Raw genomic sequence first — 15173 nt, forward strand, 5'->3', positions numbered from 1 at the left:
GTACTACAAAGTTTATTACTAACCCTGGCTGTGAGGCTCAGCAGGAGTTCAAGTGTCTTAGCATGGAAGAGATATTTTTTCTTTTTAAAATTTATTTATTTATTTATTTATTCATTCAGTTTATATCCTGATCACTGCCCTCTTCTTCCCAGTCTTCCCCTTAGATGCCCCACGCCCCGCCAAAGTATCCCTGATATATAAAGTCTCTGCAGGGCTAGGTGCATCCTCTTTCACCGAAGCCAAACAAGGCATCCCAGTTATAAGAATGAAGAGCCACAGGCAGGCAACAGGTTTCAGGACAGCCCCTGCTCCAGTTGTTGGGGATCTGCATGAAGAACATGCTGCTCATCTGATGCATATGTGCAGGAGGCCTAGGTCCAGTCCGTGTATGTTCTTTGGTTGGTGATTCAGTCTCTGAGAGCTCCTAAGGTCCAGGTGAGTTGACTCTGTTGGTCTTCCTGTAAAGTTCCTATCCCCTCCAGGGCCCTCAATCCTTCCCCCAACTCTTCCATAAGACTCCCTGAGCTCTGTCCAGTGTTTGCTGTGGGTCTTGATGCGTCTGTTACAGTCCGCTGCTGGGTGGAGTCTCTCAGAGGAAAGCCATGCTAGGCTCCTGTGTGCAAGTTTAACAGAGCATCACTACTAGTGTCAGGGATTGGTGCTTGCCCATGGCATGGGTCGAGATATTATCATAATACTGCATTGCCACTTATAGACTCCATTAATGTGTCTGTCTTAGTTTCTTTTGTATCTTCTTCACCATACAAAAGCCCAGTCCTTCTCAGCCTTGACAACACTGAAATGATCTGGAATTTGAAAACTGCCTTTGCTTGGATCTACCACTAATTCTAACTGAAAAGATCTGGACACCTGCAGTGATAGTTTTCCTTCTGGATGTGAAACTCAGGACTTTGTGCATGCTTGGCAAGAGTCTACCACCAAGAAGCACCTCCAGTCCAACACCAGGATTTTTCTTAAAGTTCTTTGAATGATTCTAATGTGAAGGCAAGGTTACTCATCATTGCTGCAGATCTTCACTGTAGAGAAAGTTCAGGAAGAGGGGAGATGCTGTAGTGACACTCCATGCAGCAGTGAGGAGAAAACCTAGGCAGGATTTCTTGGGTTCCTTCTGAAACTGCAGCCTCTACAAGCATGGAGGCTCCACACTATGGAGGGGTTGGATAAGGGCTGCTGTATTCAACCCTGTTCCCAGTGACAAGCCCTTCCCCAAATGAGATAGTCACTCAATTTCTCAGTCCCTATCTGTCTCACCAGTGTCTTCTTTTGTATGATTTGCTTTAAGGGCCACAAGTAACGAGGATGGCATGGGAGGACCCCTAGTTATAGCACAAACACTAATAAGTGGTACCAGTTACTCTGCATGTATGCTGTGCCCAAGACTGGACCGACTGACATAGACATGGCTTCTTATTCATTGCATGGCATTGCCAAGAACTATCAATTCACATTTCATAAATAAAAAACCTAAGAGTCAAAGGATGTGGTGGTTTGAATAAGAATGCCCCCCCCCCCCCGCCGTGCTGGATAGTATGTCAACCTGACACAAGCTAAAGTTATCTTAGAGGAGGGAACCTCCATTAAGAAAATGCCTCCATAAGATTGGGTTATAGGCAGGCCTTTAGAGTATTTTCTTAATTAGTGATTGATGGGGACAGGCCCAGCCTATTGGTGGGGCCACTCCCCAATAGGTTCTATAAGAAAGCAGACTGAGCAAGCCATAAGGAGCAAGCAAGTAAGCAGCACTTATCGAGGGTCTCTGTATCAACGCCCACCTCCAGTTCCTTGTGCTGATTGCCTGTCCCGACTTCCTTCAATGATGACTGTTGATATAGAAATATGAGGCAAATAAACCCTCTCCTCCCCAAGTTGCTTTTGGTCATGGTGTTCCATCATGACAATAGGAGCTTAATTAAGACATCCCCACATAGGCTTATATGTGTCGGAATGCGTAGGCATAGAGAATGGCACTACTTGAGAAGAATTAAGAGGTGTGGCCTTGTTGGAGTGAATGTGGCCTTGTTAGAGGAAATGTGTCACTCAGGGTGGGCTTTGAAGTTTCAAAAGGCCAAGCCAGGCCCAGTGGCTTCTGCCTGTGGATCCAGATGTAAAACTTGTAGCGATATCCAATACCATGTCTGTCTTTGCATGCCACCATGCTTCCCACAATGATGATAAGGGACTAAACCTCTAAAACTGAAAGCAAGCTCCAATGAAATGCTTTCTTTGATAAGAGTTGCCATGGTCATGGTGTCGCTTCACAGCAATAGAACAGTGACTAAGGCAGAGGGGTTCTAAAGCATTACACAGTAATAAGATAACAGTGTCAAATGTCCATCTGATTCCACAGTCACAGCTGAAGGCCAGGCCCTTCAAGAGGCAGGCTGTGGGATGGGTTACCTGCCTCAGATAATTTTCCTGTGTTTGGCTAAGGAATTTTAGCGCCATAATCCAAAGATGCAGCTGACAATAGAGATTTCCAAATGAGACAGCTATAAGAAAACTTATTCCCAACTCCACCATAACAACACAATAAGTGCTTTGGGTTAAACACACCCTGAATCAGTTACCCACCAGATATAGCATATTGCACAAATGATGATTTTACCCACTCATTGGTGTTATGTCTCAACTTTCTCTACACTAATTATTTACAGACTGTTGACAGATATTTGAACCTGGGGTCAAAGTGAACATGCCCAGTTATACAACAAAAAATCTATAAAGACCTTTATCAATTGAGTGTGCATCACGGTAGAATTCTCTCTGCTATGGTGGACCACAGTCAAGGATGGTTTAGCACAATGAAGGTGCTCACCACAGCATTGCTTCTAGTCACCCTGCAGTGTTCCCATGCCCTGAGTCCCACCAACTGTGATGCTTCTGAGCCTCTGGCTGAGAAAGTTCTAGACCTGATCAATAAAGGGCGGAGGAGTGGCTATGTTTTCGAGCTGCTGCGGGTCTCTGACGCCCACTTGGACAGAGCGGTAAGACATGGCCAATGGAGGAGTTGAGCTGGGAGACAATGTGGAAGGTGGGAAAGGGATTGGAGGAGCAGACTGCTTTGCGTAATTAACAACCTTCATCAGGTTTCCTGTTTAGTTTCTGAGGTGTGCTCTAAATTGTTGGGTTTGCCTTGAAACTAACTTTTGTTATTGGCATATCAGTAACTATGCATCAATCTGTAACTATTCTGAAGCACCATAGAGCCCATAGAACAGTGGGAACTTTGAAAAGGAAACTAGAGTTAGCCGTGCTTCTCAAGAAAATAATAGTCCGCAAAATTCACATAGGCCAACTGTGAAAAATAGGATATTTTTGTGACCATATCCATGCCAAAGATATTGGAGCGATTTAATGACAGATCTTTTAATCCGGAAAGGGAAATGTGCTGGTATGTTCTGGAGGATAGATGGGATTTGAATAAGTGTATTCCAACACCACATCTCCTCAAGGTAAGCAGACAATCAGGAAGAGTGATACTGCAAAGCAATTGAACAAGCAGGCAGGGATTACAGAAGTTCAGTAGGGCTCTGGAAAGGCTGAGCTCAGTGTGAAGTTGGAAGAGAGTATGGGCTTATCTTGAAGCCAAGCTTACTGTCTTCACTTGTATGGTTGTTTAGACCGAATTTGATAGGTTAATCGGGACTATGGAGAGATGCTGTTTCCTCCCCCTGCAGCAATAATAGTAACAACAACAATAACAATTTCATATATTTTCTACGATGGAATGTCTAAAATCAGGAAGCCAGAGCAGGGACAACTGCAGATAACGCACAAAGCAGTTTATACTTTTTACAGCATTGGGAGCCACTGCCAAACGCAGAAAGAAAACCGGAACACAGCAACTTAAGACAACCAACAATTTAAAGAGCATCTGTCACACTCTATCACATTTGTCTGACACAGCGTCAAAGAGAATGACGCTACCTCTGAATGGCAGTACAGAAAGTGGGAGGAGGGGGCACAATGGGACTGAGGAGACAGAGGCAGGTGATAGGGATATGAACTAAGAAGCTGTTCACGTATCCAGGAATGCGGAAATGAGGACCAGACCGAGGCAGTGGCCAAACTATGGACTAGATAAGACATGAGAGACGTTTCAAGGAAGGACCACTTAGCCTTGTTTATGATTGGTTAAAGGAAAAAAAACCTGATAATCGCAAGATGTATTTATATTTTTTTCTTGCTTGTTTGTTCTGCTGCTGCTGTTGCTGCTGCTGCTAACTCAGGCTGGTCTTGAACTCTTGATCTCCTCCTGAGCTTTGAACTCTGAGGTGTGAGCCCCATGCAGATTTACTTTGTATAGCCAGAAACAACCCCCCCCCACACACACACACAATAATTAGTAAAGCCACCGAGAACAAGGGAACCCCAGAGAGATCAAGAGAATAGGTTTATCTTCAGATAAGATTAAGGAAAGCCAGTTCAGGAACAGAGATTAGGACGAGTACAGACCAGAGGAGGTGGTGGCTATTGTCACCTTTAACTCTGGGTTGGCACTTTCAACACAACCCCCCCCCCCCCAAAAAATAGACCATTTAGTGGCAGCTTTTTAAAGGTGAAAGAAGAAACCTCTGGATCTACAGTAGTGTATGCCTGTAATCTCAGCATGTGGGCCTGTGAAGCAGAAACATCAGTTCAAAGCCAGACTGGGTTCTTACATTCTGGGATCCTGTTCTTTAAAAAGAGAGAGAATGAACAAGGGATAGAGAAATAGAAAGGGGAAGGAAGAAGAGAGAAAGAAAGGTAAGGGGGCAGGAAAAAGGGGAGTGGAGGAGAATTGAGGGAAAGAAAGGAAAGGGAAAGGAAGATATTGCTTTTATTAAAACAAAAACAGGGCCGGAAAATGGTTCAGAGGTTAAGAGCACTGACTGCTCTTCCTGGGGTCCTAAGTTCAATTCCTAACTATTTGTAACGAGATCTGGCGCCCTCTTCTGACATGCAGGCATATATGCAGACAGAACAGTATACATAATAAATAAACGCATCTTTAACAACAACAACAACAACAACAACAACAACAAGGGACTGGAGAGGTAGCTCAGCAGTTAAGAGCATTGGCTGCTCTTCCAGAGGACCCAGGTTCAATTTCCAGCACCCACATGGCAGCTCACAGCTGTCTACAACTCCAGTTCCAGGGGATCTAACATCCTCACACAGATGAACACCAATGGACACAAAATAAGAATAAATAAATCATTTTTTAAAAAATGAACAACAACAACAACAAAAACCCATAAACCAAAACAAAAAATCTCTGTGTTCCTGCATCCTCCTGATCTGTCCCTTCCTTGTGTCCCTTAGGGAACGGCCACAGTCTACTACTTAGCTTTAGATGTGATAGAGTCTGACTGTTGGGTCCTTTCCACAAAAGCCCAGGATGACTGTCTTCCATCGAGGTGGCAATCTGAAATAGTAAGTAACTGGGACCACTGGGCTCCTCTCACCATTCTTCCTTCTAGTCCGCTCACTCACGGGAGCCACCGCCACATGCTGGGCTACCACAATGGGAAAAGATGCTGGTGATTTAAGATTCACACAGATGATATTAACTTTCAATTGTACTCTTGTGGCCGCCTGAGATAACATCACCAGCTTCAAGTCTTAGGCAAATCAGCAAACATCTTTAGACTTCAGTATATGGACTCCAGTGTTGTTTCCAGACCACACAGCCTATGCATTTATGAACTGGGATTGTGTGCTGCGAAGACTGCCGGTAGCAGTGATGGCCACCGTTGCAGTGAGGAACTAGGTCTCATCTTGTGTATACTGGATACTGAGGCCAGTCTCCCTGTCGTAAGTGAGAGTGCAAAGGAATGAGCAGACACAGGATGCCAAGTCCTGAAGTGAGAGGTTTACACACTGAGGGGCTCTATCTAGTCCTGCCTTCTTTGAAAACATTTGGGGTATTGTCACAGTCCACTTAAACAGGTGTTCTCATGAGGGTTTGGGGTGCCAGTGGTGTGCAGCTCACAGTCTGAGAGAAGACTGATGGAGAAACCCCCAAACACACGTTATGAGAGATGGTGGCTGTGTTTCCTCAAAGTCAAACTGGGGTTCCATAAGGGCTTAAAATCCTCTTCTTTTACAGGTGATTGGACAATGTAAGGTAATAGCCACAAGATACTCAAATGAGTCTCAAGATCTTAGCGTGAATGGCTATAACTGCACCACAAGTTCTGGTAAGGTCATCTGCTGAATTGCATAGAACTCAGCCATACCGTGGTATCCATTCTGTAACAGCGTTATGGAATAGGAGAGGGTGCCTGTCCTTGTGTTGTCCATTAATTAGTACGAGTCTCCTGACATTAGACAGAGCACAGCTCCTTGCCTCTGGCATACCTCACTTAAAGAGAATTACTGTATAGATGTGGAAATTAATTGCAGAGACTTAGTTCTGAGGTTAGGCCGGCTTGAGCTTGAAGCCGAACCTCATTATTTACCCGTTCTTTCTGAGTCAACACTTTCTGAGATGGAATCATGTCGTCATTGTGTCTACTTTATCTCCAGAGTAATTGTGACTTGGGGAGCAGGTTACTTAATCGATTTAGGCTTTCCTCGTTTAGAATTCTTGTTGGAATTAAATAGAATGAGGATGCTTTGCAGAATTCTTAGTCCTTGATAAGAATTGGCTTCAACAAGTTGAAAGTTCTATATTCCAGTATATAAAGTAGTTATATACTGTGTTATCTAGTGCCAATCATTCCATTTAATCTCACACAAGGCTATGAAGTAAATGTTGTCGAACTTTTTATTGCAGAGATAAAAATAATTGGGGCCGGCAAAGATTCCAAGGTGTGTTCTCAGAAGCACACTGAGGCAAAGAATGCTATATCTACATCTCTACAGTGTTGACTCTAGAGTCCAGACTCTTAAGTATTTTAGTATTTCTTCAAAAAGAATTAATTAGGTTTGTTTTGTTTTATTGTTTGTTTGTTCTTTCATGAGACAGGGTTTCTCTGTTTAGCCCTGGTTGTCCTGGAACTCACTTTGTAGAATAGGCCGGCCTTGAACTCGCAGAGTTCTCCCTGCCTCTGCCTGCTGAATGTTGGGACTAAAGGCATGGCTACCGCTGCCCAGCTAAGAATTAATTTTAAAGGGGCATATTTCAGCTTGAACAGCTGAGCAGTTCAGACTGAACAGCATTAACAACACAGCAGCTTCTACAGGAAATTGCTTTTAAAAAACCGAGAGAAGCAAGGCGTGGTGTTATAGGCCTATATTCCCAGCACTCGCCTTGGTGTGGGTCTGAGGGTAGCTACAGGGTGATTCCCTGTGGATGATTCCCTGTGGGGAGAGAGAGAGAGGGGAGAAGGGAGAGGGGAGGGGGAGGGGCAGGGGGAGGGGGAGGGAGATTGTGTGCAACCATTTTCTGTAGCTTTAACTTAAAGCTTCCATTCTCTCCTTGACAAAGAAAGGAAGCACAGAAGCATAGCTCTTTCAGCACTTTGTGAAGGCCGGAATGGGCGTGGCGTCGTGGATGGAGGTCATACAGAGCGGCAGGGAAGAACAGCTGCTGCCTCGCTGATTGATCTTGACAAGTTATTTTAACCTTCAGTTAGTCCATCTGTAATAACAGCGTCCCTCTCCGGGCTGTGCTTACATGTGCTGTATTCTGATCTAGTGTTGATGTTGCCACTGCCAACTCTGACCCTGTGACATGGCTGTCTTTCTCTTTCCTCTAGTCTCTTCAGCACTTCGCAATACCAAGGACAGTCCTGTACTCTTGGACTTCTTTGAGGATTCCGAGCTCTACAGAAAGCAAGCCCGTAAAGCCCTGGACAAGTACAAAACGGATAATGGTGACTTTGCCTCTTTCAGAGTGGAACGGGCAGAACGGGTTATAAGAGCGGTGAGTTCCCACTACCGCAGCCTGGCGGGGGTGAGCTGAGCGCCTAGCCCTGTACACTGTACACCTGTCTCACTTGGGCAGCTGCCTTTTAAATCGTTGCAGCCTTTGATGCTTAGTGAAGCGCAATCCCATAAACTTCTCTTACTGAAGAGACAATGGGATGAGGATGGAATTATTATCTGACAGAAAAAAGAAGCCAAAGGAAAGGCAAGAGCATTACTGGATTACTTGAGCACTAAAAAACATCCAGTGTTAGCGTCCTTATGGTAGAATACTGAGGCTTGTGGATCTAGAATTCTAGTGCGTCCTACCCAGAGCTGTTATGTGGAACAGACAGTTAATGTTTTGGCTTTTTTTTTAAGTATGTATTTTTAAGATTTATTTGTTTATTTGTGTGTGTGTGTATGTGTGAGTATGTGTTGTGTGTGTGTGTGTGTGTGTGTGTGTGTGTGCTGAGCCCCCAGAGGTCATAAGAGGGCATTGGATCTCCTGATTGGGAATTGAACTGGTCCTTTGAAAAGGCAGTGAGTACTCTTAAACACTGAAATATCTCCCCAGCCCTGCCAAGTATTTTGAAAAGGGAAAATCAAATAGATCATGGTGTTTCAAGCAATGGGACGCGTATAACGTGGCATCCTATGAAGAATGTGCTGAACCAATAGGCACTGGCAGGAGAGAAGAAGGCTTCACACAATATTTAGCATTATTTAAACACCTGCATGCTTCTACATGCAGGCAAAGACTGTATAAGGAGAAGCACTTCAAACCAGTGGGAACAGAGCTGAGGAGATGGCCCACAGGTTAAGAGCACCGACTGCTCTTCCAGAGGACCTGGGTTGGATTCTAAGAACCTATGTAATGGCTCACAATCATCTGTAACTCTTGATCCGGATCATCTGACACCATCTTCTGACCTCCTTAAACAGAAGCATATACAAGAAAAACACCTCATGCATAAAAACATAAAACAAACAAACAAACAAAAAAGTAACAGTGACTCCCCCCAAGAATGTGGATCTGGGGCTCAGGGCGACTGTTTTTCCCTGCTATGCTTCTGCCTGTATACTACAGAATTTCTGGAAAATGGTGATCTCTTATCACTGATGTAATATATTTTTATTTGGCAGCAACCAAAGGAAAATAGCATGTATTCATCATTTTAATTCCCATAGTGCTTTACAAGATGTTGTTTAATGGCTATCTGTTACTTTTCCTCTTAGCTTTTATGCTCATGAGACCATGTTGATTCCTCTGTTCTAGAGAGGAGGGGAAAGAACCAATTACTATGTGGAATTCTCCATGAGGAACTGTTCCACACAGCATTTCCCCAGGTCCCCTCTGGTAAGTATGGTGCGCTGTCATTGAGAGAGTGCCTAAGGGACTCCTCATACACATGTTCACTGACTAACACTCTAGTGTCACACCACCCTAGAAGACAAGCACACATATTCCTTCTGATTTAAAGATGGAGAGATGGTTTTAGAATATACATTGCATTATATACATATGCCTAGAATTGAATTTTCAATTCTTTAAGACTAAAGGCTTAGTGAGCTAATAACCAGCCTGCACTAAGGCCATCTACACCAAGAATTGATGCTTGCAGGTATCCCAGATGACAAGTGAGGACATTACTGTGGCCCTGCCAAGCTTGGTTAGAATCCAGCACTTCTTCCTTAATCAGATTGACGCATTATTTGCTGGAAGGTCTTACTGACGATACCCAATATTTCCTCCCTTTAGTCCTTGATTAGTAGGGTTTTTTTGGTCATCATGATGAGAAAATGACTAAAGCACTTCGTATCTTGGTGTTTACAAAGCATCTCCACATACATTATTGTCTGCTGAGCTTCCTGACAGTCCCAATGTGGAGATTCAAGTGTCTGGCTCACTTACCTGTGCACTGTTAGTTAGTTAATTCTCAATTCGAGGGCTTTTCTGGGGTTTAATGGCACCTCCACTTTCCCCAGCCAGAAGGGGAGAGGCATGTGCTGGGTCATCAATTTCACAAATGCAAATGCATGCTTATATATATACACATTCCAGCTGCTCAAAGTTCCCACTTGAGCCAGTTCTAGATTCCTCCTTAGAAGCCCCAAAAGACAAACACTTCGCTGTGTTTGTGTGGTGCTAAAAACCCACTGCAGAGTCATGAAGGTTGGAGAAGGAGAAGCTAGCAGCCTCCCCTCATGTAATCAAAGCTGCTTGTACCTGTGGGTATCCCACTCATTTGCAAACACTGAATTTCAGAATCTTTGTCCAATTCATTTCCCACTGCTGCTAACTGGCAAGTCCACATTCATATAGGTCTCCTTGACTTCCAAACTCTACAGACAGCCTCAACACCTAGCTTTCTTTAGAAATGAATTGTCTTCTTGTCCTTTGACAAATGGGTTTAGGGGCTTCCGGAACACAGAATGCCAGCCAGTTAGAGCCATCAGACACTCACATTAACAGGGCTCAAGCAAACCCATCTTTGTAGTGGCTCTGCCCTTCCCAGCATTTGCAAGTTACACAAATCTGTCTTCAACAGCATTTCCCATTCTCCCAGGCACAAGCCACCCAGGTCTTTATTGCAGAAACACTAACCTAAGGGCAGCAGGGACATGTGTTCCTAGTACTATATACAAGTGTGCAGTGTGTCTGTTCATGGAAGAAACCCACAGAAGCCTGATAAAAACCTGTGGAACCGGTACTTCTTCCAAGTGTTGACTATGTGACAATAATAAATAACAGATGTGGTGTGTGATATAGTATTGTCTTTCATTTTCCTTCTTTGTTTGGGTGTGGTGCATGTATGTCAAAGATTCCCCAAGGAAGATACAAACCCTTTCCTCTAGTTCATGTAAAGCTTTTCTTGGCTAAAAACATCACACCCCTGTGGACACACACATGTATGGACACATTCACTGTATACCCCTCTTGCACATGCTAACAGGCATTTCCCTTTGAAGGTCTTTGGATTCTGCAGAGCACTTTTGTCCTACAGTATAGAAACCTCTGACTTGGAAACCCCAGATTCCATTGATATAAACTGCGAAGTCTTCAACATTGAGGTGGGTTGACTGAGCATCCTTCATCGTGAGCAGAACCAGACCAAGTGACAATTTCTCTTGCATAGTACATTTGGTTCATTTGAGTCTTATGATGTGTGTGTGTGTGTGTGTGTGTGTGTGTATACATGTGTATGAGCATATGTGTGTACATATGTGTGTACATGTATATGTGTGTGTGTGTGTGTGTGTGTGTGTGTGTGTGTATAAGAGACAGAAAGATAGACACAGAATCACAGAGTAGGTTTGTTGTCACCAAAAACATGACTCCATAGATTTTGTTTGCTCCTTTGTTGTTTTGTTTTGTTTTGTTTTTTTGAGACAAGGCCTCACTAAGTAGCATTGGCTAATCTGGAACTCACTGTATAAATTAAACTGGCCTCAAACTCATAGAGATCTGTCCACCTCTGGCTTCTTAGTGCTGAGATTAAAGTTGTACACTGCGACACATAGCCAGATGTATAGCACCATGCCTAACCATAGTTTTTTTTTTAATTAAAGTGTGTTTTGGTATACAACTGTAATTCTAATATGTGGGAAACTGAAAAAGAAAAATAGTCAAGTTCCAGGCCAGGCTGAGCTACAGAGAAAAACTCTGGGTTTTTTTTATTTGTTTGTTTTTAAAAGCTAAAGCTGAGGTTGAGAAGTTCAGGTGTCTATCTTCTGGAGAGTGTCTTGGGACTGTGTTGAGAATGTCAGATCCATCAAAAATTCTACTTTAATAGGCAGTTCCTTGATAGAGTTTCATCACTTTTCATTGACACGAGAAAAAATAAGTTTAATACAATTTTTCATAAAACAGCATGTGCCGGCACACACCTTTAATCCCAGCACTTGGGAGGCAGAGGCAGGTGGATTTCTGAGTTCGAGGCTGGCCTGGTCTACAGAGTGAGTTCCAGGACAGCCAGGGCTACACAGAGAAACCCTGTCTTGAAAAACCGAAAAACAAAACAAAACAAAACAAAAACAAAAAACAAAAAATAAAACAGCGTGTAGTCCAGCCAAAGGATCACTCTTACACATTAGCTTTCTAATTTGTCATATTCCTCTTGGGAAATAATCGTGCTATTCAACGACACATTTTTTTTTTTTAATTTTAAATGTAATTTGGCTAGAAAAAAAAATGTAAGAACCAGAGCTGGAGAGATGACTCAGCAGTTAAGAGTATTTATTGCTCTTCCAGAGGACCAGGGTTCAATTCCCAGCCCCATATGGCAGCTCATGGCTGCCTGTAGCTCCAGTTCTAGGGGATCTGCTACCTTCTCTGGCCTCCACACCCCCCCCCCCCCACACACACAGTGCATAGACATACATGCAGGCAAACCCCTACATATAGTAATTTTAAAAAAAAAATCAATGTTTTTTGGGGGGTATCCTACTTCTTAAATCAATTTGTGAAATCTTTGAGCGCCTCCAGTCTGAATCAAGCCTAACATCTAACTTCTTACATAATTGTATTTATGTCTCTGTGTCCTTTACCAGGATCATAAAGACACAAGTGACATGAAACCCCATTGGGGCCATGAGCGTCCTCTTTGTGACAAACATCTGTGTAAGCTCAGTGGATCCAGGGATCATCATCATACCCATAAGACAGATAAACTTGGATGCCCACCTCCACCAGAAGGAAAAGATAACTCAGACAGACCACGCCTTCAAGAAGGAGCCCTTCCACAACTGCCCCCTGGCTATCCCCCTCATTCTGGTGCCAACAGAACCCATAGACCCTCTTATAATCACAGTTGTAATGAGCATCCTTGTCATGGACATCGTCCCCATGGACACCACCCCCACAGTCACCATCCCCCCGGTCACCATTCCCATGGTCACCATCCCCACGGTCACCATCCCCACAGTCACCATTCCCACGGTCACCATCCCCCCGGTCACCATCCCCATGGTCACCACCCCCACGGTCACCATCCCCATGGTCACCATCCCCACGGTCACCATCCTCATGGACATGACTTCCTTGACTATGGACCTTGTGACCCGCCCTCCAATAGTCAAGAACTCAAAGGTCAGTATCATCGGGGCTATGGTCCACCACATGGACACTCAAGAAAAAGAGGTCCAGGCAAAGGACTCTTTCCTTTCCACCACCAACAAATTGGATATGTCTACCGACTCCCTCCACTGAATATAGGTGAAGTTCTCACTCTTCCTGAAGCCAATTTCCCCAGCTTCTCTTTGCCAAATTGCAACAGATCCCTACAACCAGAGATTCAGCCCTTCCCTCAGACAGCCTCCAGGTCATGTCCAGGGAAATTTGAGAGTGAATTTCCACAAATTTCCAAGTTTTTTGGATATACACCTCCAAAATAAAACCTGATTCCTTGGTAGGGGGAAGAGGACAATATTCTGAATAAATAAAATATGATGAGTTAGAAATGAAAAGTGTAACTACTTTAACTTTGGTTTCATACATAGGGAAGTATGGGAAAGAAGCCAGAATGAGACAGATGGGCAAATGGAGATGAGAGGAAAGATGTTGTCTTGGTCAGGGTTTCTATTCTTGCACAAAACATCATGACCAAGAAGCAAGTTGGGGAGGAAAAGGTTTATTCAGCTTACACTTCCACATTACTGTTCATCACCAAAGGAAGTCAGGACAGGAACTCACACAGGCCAGGAACTTGGAGGCAGGAGCTGTTGCAGAGGCCATGGAGGAATGCTGCTTACTGGCTTGCTTCTTTCTCGGGTTGCTTTCTTATAGAACCCAGGACCACCAGCCCAGGGATGGCACCACCTGAAATGAGTTCTCTCACCCTTGATCACTGATTGAGAAAATGCCTTACAGCTGGATCTCATGGAGGCATTTCCTCAAGGGAGGCTCATTTCTCTGTGATTACTCCAACTTGTATCAAGTTGACACACAAAACCAGCCAGTACAGATGTCAATGCTAGGAACCAGAGGTGAAGTCTGTCTCTTGGTATTGAGTCAGTTGAGGCAAATATGACACCCAGAATTTCTCTCTGCCTTGAGTTAACTCCCTAATTCTTGAGTCTCTGTTCTAGTCGTGCTATAGCTGGGTGTATTACCTTCTTCTCTGCTATGATGATAAAATACTGGGACCAAGGCAATTTAAGGAAGAGAGAGTTTATTTTGGCTATGGTACCAGAGAGATGAGAGTGCATCATGGTGGGGAGTCGTGGGAGCAAGTGGCAGGCGTGTGAAGAGGAGCAGGAAGCTGAGAACTCACAAGTCAAGCATAAAGCAGAAAACACTAACTAGAAGTGACAGGAGGCTTTTCATTTCAAAGGCTGAATCCAATGACATATTCCCCCAGCAAAGCCATACCGCCTACACATCCCCAGACAACACCACAAACTGGGGACACAATGTTCACATATCTGGGCCTATGGGACCATTCTCATTCAAACGGATAAAGTGGGCATACCAAGAAAGTACATATTGTTTTAATATATTATTATAAGAGTCACATTGTCTCCTAATGATTTCTAGTCTAAATTCAATTCTGAAATGCTTAGTAGCCGGGTGGTGGTGGCGCATGCCTTTAATCCCAGCACTTGGGAGGCAGAGGCAGGCGAATTTCTGAATTTGAGGCCAGCCTGGTCCACAAAGTGAGTTCCAGGACAGCCAGAGAGCCAGGGCTACTCAGAGAAACCCTGTCTCGAAAAACCAAAAAATAAAATGCTTAGTAAAACTGGCTAGTCAAGCAGTGGTGGTGCATGCTTTTGATCCCAGCACTTGGGAAGCAGAGACAGGCAGATATCTGTGAGTTCAAGGTCAGCTTATCTACAGAGCAAGTTCAAGGACAGCCAGGGCATCACAGAGAAACCTTGTCTTTGGAAAACAAAAACAAACAAACAAACAAAAACTGGCTACCAGCTGCAAAGAAAGCTTTAGCATAATCATAAGAATGAATTCAGATGTTCAAGAAATATCACTTATGTTCCAATATTCCCATTTCACCTAGGCACTCTGCTGGGCTAAGGGGAAACGAACCCTAGTCCTTCCTGGATCCCTTCAGCCTGCCTTTCCCCACACAGATTCTCATATAGTGCCGAGTTTGGGTGGACACAGAGAACCACTGGCCTGAACACATCTCTCTGTCAGGCTACTTTAACTGCCACTTCTATGTCCAACTAAGGATGAAGGAGTCCCCAGAAGATCACCCAGGGACAGGAATGCTGAGATGCACCACATGGCTGTGCCCTCCAAGGGATCTGGCTCAGGCTGTTTCCAGAAGGGACAGCAGAACTCTTTGCTTACACTTTAATCC

At 44.1% G+C, this 15173-nt stretch overlaps 1 protein-coding gene across 1 annotated transcript; it reads left to right on the forward strand.

Moving 5' to 3' along the window:
* The first annotated feature begins 2738 nt into the window (after positions 1 to 2738).
* Hrg (histidine-rich glycoprotein) lies at positions 2739 to 13326 on the forward strand. The gene is made up of 7 exons (NM_053176.2): positions 2739 to 3005; positions 5326 to 5436; positions 6113 to 6203; positions 7707 to 7873; positions 9134 to 9214; positions 10828 to 10929; positions 12409 to 13326. The coding sequence occupies exons 1-7, from the start codon at positions 2790 to 2792 to the stop codon at positions 13249 to 13251; spliced, it is 1611 nt and encodes a 536-aa protein (NP_444406.2). The 5' UTR covers positions 2739 to 2789; the 3' UTR covers positions 13252 to 13326.
* The last annotated feature ends 1847 nt before the right edge of the window (positions 13327 to 15173 follow it).

The sequence above is a fragment of the Mus musculus genome, chromosome 16 (genome assembly GCF_000001635.26).
Source record: "Mus musculus strain C57BL/6J chromosome 16, GRCm38.p6 C57BL/6J".
Classification (NCBI taxonomy): Eukaryota; Metazoa; Chordata; class Mammalia; order Rodentia; family Muridae; genus Mus; species Mus musculus.

Excerpts from the sequence above, each read along its gene's own strand:
- Hrg (NM_053176.2), top strand. The coding sequence starts at position 2,790 with ATGGTGGACCACAGTCAAGGATGGTTTAGCACAATGAAGGTGCTCACC. Across the intron at positions 6,204-7,706 it reads TAACTGCACCACAAGTTCTG|TCTCTTCAGCACTTCGCAAT; the intron begins GTAAGGTCATCT and ends TCTTTCCTCTAG. Across the intron at positions 7,874-9,133 it reads CAGAACGGGTTATAAGAGCG|AGAGGAGGGGAAAGAACCAA; the intron begins GTGAGTTCCCAC and ends CCTCTGTTCTAG.